Source organism: Aquarana catesbeiana, linkage group LG05 (assembly GCF_042186555.1).
Source record: "Aquarana catesbeiana isolate 2022-GZ linkage group LG05, ASM4218655v1, whole genome shotgun sequence".
Lineage (NCBI taxonomy): Eukaryota > Metazoa > Chordata > Amphibia > Anura > Ranidae > Aquarana > Aquarana catesbeiana.
The window spans coordinates 372,903,617-372,916,445 of record NC_133328.1 but is presented as its reverse complement, the minus strand read 5'-3'; the positions used below and the strand labels follow the sequence as shown (position 1 = coordinate 372,916,445).

General features: G+C 43.2%; 1 protein-coding gene across 3 annotated transcripts in view; it reads left to right on the top strand.

Annotated features, from left to right (window-relative positions):
* Positions 1-12,829, top strand: part of ACD (ACD shelterin complex subunit and telomerase recruitment factor) — an 89,409-nt gene that overhangs the window by 12,552 nt on the left and 64,028 nt on the right. For all 3 annotated transcript variants that reach the window (XM_073630974.1, XM_073630976.1, XM_073630973.1), the window contains 2 exons: positions 5,048-5,127; positions 6,691-6,735. In XM_073630974.1, coding sequence (XP_073487075.1) covers positions 5,048-5,127; positions 6,691-6,735 — 125 coding nt within the window. The remainder of the gene's footprint in view (positions 1-5,047; positions 5,128-6,690; positions 6,736-12,829) is intronic.

The following is a 12,829-nucleotide window of genomic DNA, read 5'->3' as shown; positions in this document are numbered from 1 at the left end:
AAGAGACAAATAAAAATTTAAAGAAAAGGGGGGAGGGAGAGGGACTTGGTCAATGGCTTGAGTTAGAGTTGCAAGGGGCGGCCCGGGAGGGATTGTAGTAACATGTTACGTGCCTCCCAAAGACATTTGTTGGCCAGGTGAGTCCTAAAGACTAAGTCCCAAGCATGGAGGGATCATTGGAAGCAGTTCATCCCACACAAGTTGGGACTCGCTTGGATGGTGGTACAGGAAAACCAGTTGTTATGGGAGAAAGTGTTCAAGGCCATTGTAACATATATACATCTGTCCAGGGGGACAGTAAGACGGATGAATTATGTCATATGGGAGACATACGTGGAAAGTCAGTCCATCGAGTGCCTCGGCGGGTGCTGCAAGATTATCAAAACAGCCTAGTTTGTAAAGGTTTTGATGCGAGTGACCTGTGCAGTCATTGTTCACTGTTGACGATTTCTGGGGAGAGTGGGAGGCTGATCGCCTGCGGGATGCACCCTTATGTGGTGTCTGATCAAGCAGACCTAGGTCTTGTAGGGCAGTCTGCAGTTCAGCAGGTGTACGACAGACCTACTTGGTTTCCAGGTGCGTAAAGCGTACCGAGAAGGGGAAACCCCAGTGGTATGTGATCTGGTTACTTTGAAGAATTTGAAGGTGAAGCTTGAGAGCACGTCTCTTTGCGACTGTTAGTGGGGAAAGGTCCGCAAATAGTTGGTATGTGTGATCTTGGAAGGATAGGGATTTTTTGCCCTTGGCTGCTGCAAGTAGCTGCTCCTTCGTGCGATAATAGTGGAACTCGGCTATAATGTCCTGTGGCGGACTGTTAGATTTGCGTGCGGACAGGGCCCTGTGTACCCTGTCCATTTCTAATCTTTCAACAGGGATACCAGGTTGCAGTTGCTGAAACAGGACTAGCATAGTGGCTTGTAGATCAAGCACCGTTTCAGGGATCCCCCTGATCCGTAGATTAGAGCGCCTGTCCCTATTCTCCTGGTCTTCTAATCGTGACTGTAGCACTAGGTTCTCTTCCTTGAGATTCTCCATTTCAGCAGTATAGTCCTCTGTGTTATTCTCCAGCTCATCCACCCTCCCTTCCAGCTCAGCTGTTCTGTGCCCCAGCTCCCTGATCTCACGGGTTAATTTATCAGTTATTTGGTCTGATGTCTGTTTCAGGGCTCTCTGTAGCATACGTTGAAACAGCTTGAACATGCCTGACTGTATGTCTGAGGTGCCTGCATCTGAATCAGACTCACCGTTCTCCTCTTGCAGAGACTGTGTGTGGCGCTGGGTCTTGGTTGAGCGCGGTGTGCTGGGCTGTGAGGAGGGGGCTGGCGCCATCTTGGCTGATGAGCGGGCCATCGCGTCCCTGATGTTTCTGGACTTTAACTTAGTTTTTGAGCCCCCGGGGACCATGGCGGCGGGTAGCAACGGGTGTTGTCCTGGGAGCCTAAGCGGCGCTGTGTCCCCTGGTGTGGTTCTCCCTGGAGCGGAGCTCTAAGACGGCATTACCACTCTGGTTAGAGTCTGCGCATGCTCCTCCTCAGACAGCCTTTTTACACAATGCGGAGGCTTAACCCCTTAGGTTCCACAGTGAGTATAACGAGCATGCTTTACTTCATTTACAGACTGATTTTACTGTTGTGGGTTTAGTAACACTTTAAAGAGCAAGTAAACCCTGATGGGTTTTACTTCCTCTTTGTCTCCCTGCAAAGGTAAAGCATAATGAGTAGCCCATTATGTGTCACTTACCTGAAACAGGAGTATCCGATGTCACCGCTGTCCCCTCTTCCACAAAGCGTCCATCTTCCTTCCGGATATCGCGGCTTGTGGCCTGCGTGTAAATATATCAATAAAACAGACCCACACAAATCCTGGTCACCATTGTCCTGTATTTTGAACATTCACATACACTTTGCTAAATAATTCATATACACCTCTTACATGTTACAGATTTATACACTCTCCCCCACAGATATGTAACAAATGCATAGTGTCCCCTGTGTGCACACACACACGCAAAACGATTGCATAATGACCCTTACCCACACATACACTGGAGATCAAAATTTGAGAACAATTTATGAACACTTGATTTTTTCAGAAACAATGTAATCTTCATTGCTTAACATTTGATGGAATTTTTGTTGTGGCCATACCATGCTAATAGAACAGCATTTTTTTAAAATAGCCAAGCCAAAACTTATTTTGTAGAAAACACAATGATCAAAATGAGAGAAAAGCAATGAATGTAGCACCGAGAAAGATTGCAACTAAAATTTCTGAAGGTTACAACAATCAACAACTAGTAGGAAGTGGGGGGGGCCTTGCTTTGAATGACTTCAGCACATCTGCGTCCACAGGACATCACTAGTGTCTCACATTGCACTGGTGTGGTTTTGTTCCACTCTTTCTTTCCAGTCTCTTCCACAGTTCGGTGACTATTGTGGGTTTCTTGGCCATAACCTTTTCACCAAAGATTTTCCAGAGGTTTTCTATTGGGTTTAGATCAGGACTCTTGGCTGGCCATTTCAATTTTTCAATGTTTTCAGCTTTAAGGAACTGCTTTACCCATTTTGCTGTGTGACAGGGGGCATTGTCATGCATGAAAATTATTGGGTGATGAATGCAGGGAAGGAATTGCATGATGTCAAAGAGGGTTCTGATAAACCTTTACATTCACTCTGCCATGTAGCTGTATAAGTGTCCCAACTCCTGCTGCAGAAAACATCCCCCAAACCATGACGCTTCCCCCTTTCTACCTTTCAACAACTTATTTACACACTTCGGGGTCAGTCTTTCCTCAGTTTGGCGATGAACATAATTTTTAACTTGTTTTCATCAATAAAGTGAACTTTGGACCAGTTCTCCTCTGCCCACACAACATGCTCCTCAGCAAAGGTTAGTCTATCCTTTTGATTCTTTCTGCCAATGAGAGGTTTGGTCACTGCAGATAGGGCTTTCCGTCCAAATTCTCTTAAACGGCGAGACACTGTATGACAAGATAGATCCTTACTCTCTTCAGCTGTGAACTGGTGAGCAATCGCAGTTGCAGTGTTGAAACTATTGCCCATTGAGATTCTCTGCATTATCCTGTGCTCTCTTGTATTTGTCTTTCGTGACGACCAGCCTTCTTGGGGTTCTTGAATGAATTTGTGACTTTGTAATGATGCAGTATTCTAGAAATCACAGATTTGGAAGGACAAACTTCTCTTGCTTTGGCTGAGTCATCCCTTCAGCCTTCAACTGGACAACTTGCTGCCGAAGGGTTTCAGTCACTTTAGAACGGCTCACCATCTTGCAAAGTCAGTATAAACTGGAAAGTTAGGCTGCCAGTTAAATAGGGTTTGTCAGATAATAAAAGAAATTAGCACAAGGTGCCAGAGTAACATTAATAACTGGGAGGTATCTGAAAGTGTTCTCTAATTTTGATCAATGTTCTTTTTTAAACCTCACTGAAATTTTTTATTCTGTGCTTCAAAATATATGTAACTCATGAAATATGCTTAACAAAATTGCTCTTTTACACCTGTTTACATAATTTCAAATAGGACTAAGCAGTAACATTGAAATATAGGAAATTGTAGTTTGTTCTCTAATTTTGATCTCCAGTGTACATATAAATGATGCATAGTGCCCCATGTATGTGAAAACTCATGTAACTGATGTATAGTGGCCCCTATGGGGTCACACACGTAACTTATGCATAGTTTCCCTATGTGCGCACACACATAACTGATGCTTAGTGTCCCCTGTGCGCATACACATGAAACTTTGTATTTTTTGCATACACTTTACAATGGCACCACCATATACACAAGTACAGCTGTACACTGCACCTGTGCACCAGCCACCCATTTTCAAGAGCCCATACACTCTCACACCAAGACACACAAAAACAAATACATAGGCACTTGCTATGTTCCTCCTGTGTTGACCATTTTTCTTCCAGACATCACCTAGCGGGGGCTGATAAATTTGCAGTCAATGTAATTGCAAATGGACATTTTAATGACCAGGTCACTAGACAGCATTTTTATAGATAGATTTGTCTTGCCTTGATCCAGAAATTTAAAATGGAAAACGGTTCTTTTAAATGTAAAACCACACTAATAATGTTGTGTGAACAGGACTTTTAAAACAAAACAAAAAAATGGTGTCAGTACTGAACACATATTTTTTTTTTTTTTTTAATTAGAAAACCAACTTTATTGAGAAAATATATGCTTGGTACATAAAATAACATAAGCCAACATGGCCAAATCAGTAATATATACATGAGTAGATTAAGTCAATATATACATGAGTAGATTAAGTCTAATATATACATGAGTAGATTAAGTCGTACTGAACACATTTTTATGCTTTATAGGTTTCTTAGGGTGCAAATTGTTAGCACTTTAAAAGGTGTACAGCTGTAATGCACAGCCCTGTCTGAGCACACATGTATAGGTGGTCCATTTTGAGCTATTGCAATGTTTCTTAATGGTGCAGTTTGTGAATCCAGTCTTGCAGCTGTAAAAATAAATGATTGTAGTATCAGGAAGAAGGGAGGCAGTAATGGCTTATGTATATTAGTGTAAGGCCTATGCGCAGCCAATCCCAGAATGATTGTGCGGGTGGAAGGCATAGGTACATCGTCCAGCCCTGCTGCCAGCCATCTGTAAATGTCTGAGAGGCTGAATGCTGCTGTAGCTGGATGGAGTCCTGAGTGGTATCAACATTTAGGGAAATATGCGTCCAAGTAAGAATGACCAGAACCCAGGAAGTCTGCCTTCTGGGCATTCATCCCTGGGTGCATACATCCCTTAACGTTAGTACTACCCAGTACACCATCCAACTGCAGCAGCTTTCAGCCTCTCATAGACTTTTACAAGGTGCCGGCAGCGGGGGCTGGATGGTGCACTTGTGCCTATCCACATGAAAGCGCCGGGATATCGGGCACAGAGGCTAAACGCCCAGTGTGCATGAGGCCAAAAAGTATTCTTACACGTGTAATAGGACAGCAATGTGCATATTAAGTATATATATTGACTTACAAGATTTTCAATACTTTCAGAGATGTTGTGAATTTTATCTGACCATTGAACATTTTTGTATACTGGCCATGGAGATAAACACGGTGGACTTATTGAACTGGTAAGTGATATTTAATTTGCTGTCATACAGTGGCATAGATGAATTCTCAGATGGTGAGTTGTTCCTGGTGAACTTAGTGATGTAGGGAGCCTGAGAACTCTTGATGAAGGTGTTAACTACCCTGAAGAATCTGTTATCATTTTAATATGATTCAACTGTAGATTTTCTCTAATCTATATTCACTCCGGAATCATACATTTGATGCGTGTTTTTGCATTCATGCTTCAGATGAATTTATAGACCTGCTGAGAAGGTCTTCATAGATTTGACCTCACTAAAGAAATGTGAATCGGAGGACACAACCTCTGTCAGTGTGAACAGATCATTTTTGATAGGTATTACATTTAACTGTAAACTACATTTATTTGCTTTAAAGTGGGTTTGTATGAACAAGTTGTATGGTCACAAGCAAGCCTTATCTACATTTATCATTGAACTGTGTGTATACTGCTGTGTTATATCACACACAGAGCCACAGTGATCCTATAAGCGATTCGGTACACACTAATGCTAGACTTACACATGGTAATTTTCTTTTAGCTTCCATCCACCAGATTTTGATTACAAAAACAATCTTGCCTTGATCTGTTCAATTGTTTTTCCAATCAGAAACTTATTTAGGGCTTGTTTACATGTGTGTTGATTTTGAAGAGCAAAGCACTGCTCATTAATGCGCCTATAGCATCTATGATGTGTTTATGGCGTGTTTTTATTGTGCATTGAAAAAGCTTCAAGAATGCTCGATAAATGCCCATGGAGGCATTGCTTTTCTAGTGGGAAGTGATGTAGAGAAAATGATTTACTTTAAAGTGTGGTTAGGTTGTGGTGTGGTAGCAGACTTTTTTGGGGGAATTATTTGCAAGATGGATTCGTATACTTTGATCTGTTCGCCACTTGGCAGTTCCTACTCAGCTTTGAAACACAAAGCTTTGCCAATGGCAATAATGCTCAGTGCCTTGGCTCCTACCTGGCACTTACAGTATTGCTGGGTGGAGCTGCTCTATCCTAGTTCTCTATTTATTTCCCAGTGCATTCTGGGATACAGGAACCTCTACTGCCTCTCCCCCAGTGCCCAGCTAACACTTTATAAATGCTTCACTAAAACGCCATAAATTCTCTAGATGCTGTTAAGGTGTGGTTATAGAGCATTACCAGTGTAATAAATTGAGGTGGCTAACAAGCTTCGATGCCTCATGAAAGCCACATGCTGCTTAATTTTTAACATGACACAGCACAATGCTACTGCTTCTGTGGGAACAGCACTGTGTGGTGCCATTCTAATATTCATAGCAGGTGTTAAAGGGCAGCTATGAAGCTTTAAATATGCTGAATAAATGCCACATACACACAAGGTATTGACGCACATGTGAACGTGCCCTTAAGGTAGGTATAAATGCTAGAAAATTGTCACTGTGTGACCAGCTTTAGAGGGCTAATTCTGCCACTAATTTAGATATTATAACATATACTGAAATGGATATATAAAGAATATTTATACAGTCTTTGATCATAAAAATATAGATAAGGTAATAATGTTTAAAGCAATGTGTTTTGCTATTTCAGTAATGTGGAGCCAGGAGTAACGAAAAAGATCAAGGAACTTTGGCAGTAAGTCGGTCTATTTATGTTCCAATTGCTTAGTGCTATATACTATACAGTGGGACTGCCCAAGAACTTGGCTTATGAAGTAGTTCAAGGGTACTGAAAACTCATTGAAGTTATGGTGAGATAGGCTAAGGCAGTGGTCATCAACCCTGTCCCCAGGGCCCACTAACAGGCCAGGTTTGGAAGATAATTGAAATACATCACAGATGATATCATTTGTTGCTCAGTGATTGCAGTATTCTAGTCTGCATCTCTCCAAGGTAATACATAAAACCTGGCCTGTTAGTGGGCCCTGAGGACAGGGTTGATGACCACTGGGCTAAGGAACCAAAACAGACTAGTGTTGCGGTCAAATACTAGATTTCCCTCTGCCCACAGAATATATTCTCATATTATCCCTTATTCCCATTTTTATTAACCACTTCGGCTCTCACACCTCTTTACCGCTTATGGACCAGAGCAATTTTCAAATTTCTGCTATGAGCCTGTTTATTCAACAGTAATTTTGTCATTACTTAAGATAACGTAATTGTGACAGACCTAGACGGGACAGACCAATGTTCTATTATGTTTGTCTGCCTTGGATCACAGGATGTGTATTGCATTGTAGGGTTTGTGTTTGTCTGCCTTAGATCACAGGATGTGTATTGCATTGGAGGGAGGGGGGATTTTTCCAACAGCTCTCCCTGCTAACACTGTATACTGATGAGACGTTAAACACACCTGACCTGTGTGTCCATTGTCATTGGACAGTTTAACCCGCCCTCTTTTCCAAGGGTGGGGGGCAAGAGTCTCTGAGTTATTTTATGTGTTGTGTCCATGTGTTATAATAAATTAGTTGATTCCTGCTTGACCCTGAAGACAGAGCCGTGTCTCGTTTTTGGGGTAGATTATTTGTATGGGTTCATTGTTCGGCTGATTGAAGTGTTCGGTAGCTGCCTTTGTGTTTGGGTATGGAATGTCCTAAACGACTTTAACCCCTTTCATACTCTGGGTGTTGTTACACTGGTGGCTAGCAGCGGGATCATTCCCACAGCCCAGAAGGACAGCTACAAGAGGACATAGGACAATGGAAGCACAGTATGAACGGCTAGAGCTCTCTACCCTCAAGGACTTACTGGAGAACCGGGGCCATCCGGCCAACAACCGTAAGAAGAGGGACATTATCGCAGAACTAGTCAAAATGGATAGAGCTGAAAGACCTAACATAATCGAAAGGCCCAGCGTAACAGACAGGACACCCGAAGAGGCAAGTTTTGATCGGGCTGTTAACATAAGACTGGCACATTATGGCCCTAACCCTACAGCGGAGATCATAGACCGAGTTATAGCGGCTATTGATGCAAATTGGCTACAGCAAAGAGGTGCTGCAGCAGCGGGAGACACAACAGCACCAACTGAAAGGAGAAAGGTACATTTTGCTGCTTTTAAAAACTTCATTGAAGCAGAAGGGGAGATTGATGGGTACCTTGCAGATTTTGAACGGCAATGTGCCCTACACCGGGTGCCCACAGAGGAATGGGTTACCATTTTGTCTGGGAAATTGTCCGGCCGGGCCAGTGAAGCGTTTAGGGCCATCCCAGACGAGGATATTATGAACTATGGGCTGGTAAAAGAAGCACTTTTGGCCAGGTATGCCGTCATACCGGAGGCGGTTCCGAGAGACGAGCAAGCGGACTGGAGACTCATATACCGAGTGGGCATGCCGCCTACACCGCACGGCATCCCACTGGGTCGCTGGATGCCAAACAGTATCCGGGGAAGAGGTGCTGCAGCTGTTCCTGCTGGAGCACTTCTTTGACAAGCTGTCCCCGGAAGTCAGAGAGTGGGTCCGGGACCGAAAACCTTTCACCTTGCCTGAAGCAGCTCGCCTGGCGGACGAATACACAGACGCCCACAAACTGGATAACCCTGTGGTCAAGACAACAGCTTGGGTGGATTATCGATTAGCGGCACCCCCTCCAACTGGTGCCTACAAACCACAGTTGTACCGCCCTACAGCACCACCTCCAGTGGCCACTTATTCTCGGCAGCACAGGTTCAACTGCCAGGACTACTCACAACCCCTCAGGTGTTTCGGGTGTAAACAGCTAGGGCACAAAAAGCCAGACTGTCCGTTGAATCCAGCCAGGCAGTCCCACTCGTGGAGAAAGCCAGCAGGGGGGAATCCTCGCACATCCATGCCTGCGGCTCACTGCATTGAGGAGGAAGAACGTTGGGGTGTCCTGCACGAGGCTGATCTAGTACAAGCAGCTAACCAGGACAACCGGCAGCAACACAGGCAGACCGTCCGGGTTAATCGAAAAGGTAGCCAATGGCCTACGTGATACTGGCGCCACCATGACCCTACTACGGAAGAACCTCATCCCAGAGAGCCAACACACCGGGGACACTGTAGTCGTAAGGGTAGCGGGAGGCACCATTTTCCGGCTACCCGTTGCCCGTGTTCACCTGGATTGGGGGGTTGGTTCGGGATACGTGAATGTGGGGGTGATGAAGGATTTGCCAGCGGATGTACTACTGGGGAATGATTTGGCCCCCCTCATTTCTGCTTACGCCCCGATAGGCCCCGCTGAAGCCAACCCAGTGACTATCCGTGCCCAGATCCCCAACAGCATGATGGCGTGAGCCCAGTCACCCTATCTTCTCTCCAGCGGCTGAAAAGACTACAGGGAGAAGGGCCAGTCCAGGCCTCTCCCCAGCGGCGGGTGTGTTCTCCGAGAGAGGCAGAGGTTGGCTGGGTAAGTAATGATCTGTTTGGAACAATTTGTTTGGGGTACGGTGTGGATACCAGCATTAGAGGACTGGAACTACTGACTAACTTCAGAGTCAACCCGTCTGGGGTCTCCCCCTGTGTTAGTCTCCTGCCGAAAGGGGAGAAATGTAACAGACCTAGACGGGAGAGAGAGACTTTTGGAGGGGACTGAATGCCAGCCTCCTGCAAACCAATGTTCTATTATGTTTGTCTGCCTTGGATCACAGGATGTGTATTGCATTGGAGGGTTTGTGTTTGTCTGCCTTGGATCACAGGATGTGTATTGCATTGGAGGGTTTGTGTTTGTCTGCCTTGGATCACAGGATGTGTATTGCATTGGAGGGAGGGGGGATTCTTCCAACAGCTCTCCCTGCTAACACTGTGTACTGATAAGACGTTAAACACACCTGACCTGTGTGTCCATTGTCATTGGACAGTTTAACCCGCCCTCTTTTCCAAGGGTGGGGGGGAGAGTCTCTGAGTTATTTTATGTGTTGTGTCCATGTGTTATAATAAATTAGTTGATTCCTGCTTGACCTTGAAGACAGAGCCGTGTCTCGTTTTTGCGGTGGATTATTTGTATGGGTTCATTGTTCGGCTGATTGAAGTGTTCGGTAGCTGCCTTTGTGTTTGGGTATGGAATGTCCTAAACAACTTTAACCCCTTTCATACTCGGGGTGTCGTTACAGTAATACACACAGTAAAACCTTGGATTGCGAGCATAATTAGTTCCGAAAACTTGCTTGTAATCCAAAGCACTTGTATATCAAAGAGAATTTCCCCGTAAGAAATAATGGAAACTCAGGTGATTCATTCCACAACCATTTATTCATAAGTCCCCCAGTCTATAGTCCATATTAAAATATTATAGCAATGTGATAGGTTGTGTAACCATAAAATGTCCATCCACAATTGGCAGCCTCCACAAGGGGATTAGAAGCAAAATCCAGCAGGGGCTACTGAGTATAAAAGAGAAGAGAGGCGCCTCTAAGTGTAGCAACATGGTTACATTTAATGAAGGTACAACATTTAGCAGCTCACATGGTTGAGGATTAAAACGGGCACATCGAAGTATGCAAGCATCTAGGGTAAACCTGTCCACATAAACCGTCCTCTGCACCGCCAGCTCTCACCACCGTCAGTCTGCAATCGTGACCGGGAAGACTACCCTGCAGTAGAGCGATCTGAAAGCGAAGCTCGGAGCGCAGCGTGGAAGGGATGATGTTGATGGCGGTGTGGAGGACAGTCTATGTGGACAGCTTTACCCCGGATGCCTGCATACTGAGATGTGCCTGTTTTAATCATCAACCATGTGAGTTTCTAAATGTTGTATCTTTCTTAAATGTAACCATATTGCTACACTTAGAGGCGCCTCTCTTGTCTTTTATACTCCGTTATGAGGTGACGCTACTTGTATATCAAGACATCGCTTTTTTATCAAATCAAAATTTATTTAAAAAAATTTGCTTTACTTGCAAAACACTCTCAATCCAAGGTTTTACTGTACATTGTTTTTTTAAGGACAAACAAGGCTTTCTTTTTTTGTGAATATTGTCCTGCAACAATTTTTTTTCGCAATCCTTAGACAATTAAACGTAATAAAACTAAACAAAAGGCATTTTTTCTTTTTTTTAATAGTGTTAGTTTAAACATAAATAGTGTTACTCCACATAAAAAGTATACGTTTTATTCTGTAATTTGTCCTGTTTAAAAAAAAAAAAGCACCAAAATTATGATTTTGATACAAAGCATTGCAAAGTTATTTACAAATGAAGTAAAGTGTGTATTTTAAATTTTGTGCTTTTTTTCAGTGTGATACCTATAAATAATATGTAAAAGGTGTAAAAATAATAATGAACAAAGCAAACAAAACAGAAAACATTTTAACTATTAATAAAATTAAAAAATTGCCAGGAAAATTACAATTGAATGAAGAAGGGAGAATACGGAGTTATTTATTGCTGATTAGAGTAAACTAAGGGGTTAATCGGAGTTCCACCCAAAAATGGAACTTCCGCTTTAAGTGTTGTGTCCCCCCTGACATGCCACATTTGGCATGTCATTTTTTGGGGGGGAGTGGGTACCCTGTTTTTACAGACACCCATCTCCCACTTCCTCCCTTGGCGCCAGAAGGAAGATCACCCCTCCCCCATCACAGCATGCAGCGCGGCTCGCCAATGCACAGTGTGCGCCTGGCTGTGAAGCCACAGCCGGGAACCTACAGTTAGAATGCCAGGGCTGCGAAGGGGAGCTCCGTGCACCCACACCGCTGGACCGTGGGACAGGTAAGTGTCTGATTATTAAAAGTCAGCAGCTACACTTTTTGTAGCTGCTGACTTTAAAATGGGTGGAACTCCACTTCAATAAGGGGTTCAACAGAGGAATATTTAATTAGGAAAAAAAAATATATATATTTTTTTTTTTTACTTGTCAGGTTGCTTTAACTCTCTTCATCTGCAGAACGAAGTTAATCCCTTTGAGCTGTAGACACAAAACACAGAAAGTTCCAAATGATACAATGTTCCAATTTAACTTTCTGTATTCTGTAGCTTTTGTTTTTTTGTTTTTTTTTGTTTTTTTTTTCTTCTACAGCTACTGCTGCCTACCTCCTCTGTGTACTTGGAAATGCAGCTGTGATTAATCATAGCTGAATTGCCGGGTACTGGGACAGGAGGGATTCCGGAAGCAGGGCAGAAGGACTGGACGTACTAAACACGCCCTGTGTACAATGATGATATGTTTTTCGGCGTGTCTAGTATGTTCAGAGTCTGCATGTGGTTAAATAAGTCATATTGATTGTTATGCAGATCTGCACAAATTAATTCTAGACATGTCACTGTATAATTGAACAGTTTAATTTCTAAAAGAAAAAAGTACCTTTTTATTGTTAAAAAGTAGTCTATCTTTTAAGATTTTCTAAGATTTTCTCGTAAAAGGAGCTGCAGACAAAAGGAAGCATTTCCTTTTTTCTCCTTTCTCTGTGATCACTCACTAGGACTGTATATTGTAACTTTCTGGGATATTCACAGAGGAAAAGGCAGAAATTATGATTTTCAGGGAGAGTATAGTGATCGTTTTGAGATGTAGTAAATACCTGTGAGTGTTACACTTATACATTGCTGTATGCATGCACTTAATCTAGGACCGCTGAAGTTTAAACTTGAAAAAATTCCCAGTCTTATAGTCTGTTGCAGTTCTTCGATAATATACAATCATGCCTTCTGTATAGACTGGTAGTAGGTTATTGCAAAATGTGGAAATCCTAGCTTCTTTGGTACTGAGTTTTGGCATTGAACAACCTATAAGGTTAAGGTCACCCTACGCTGCAAATGGATTTGTGTA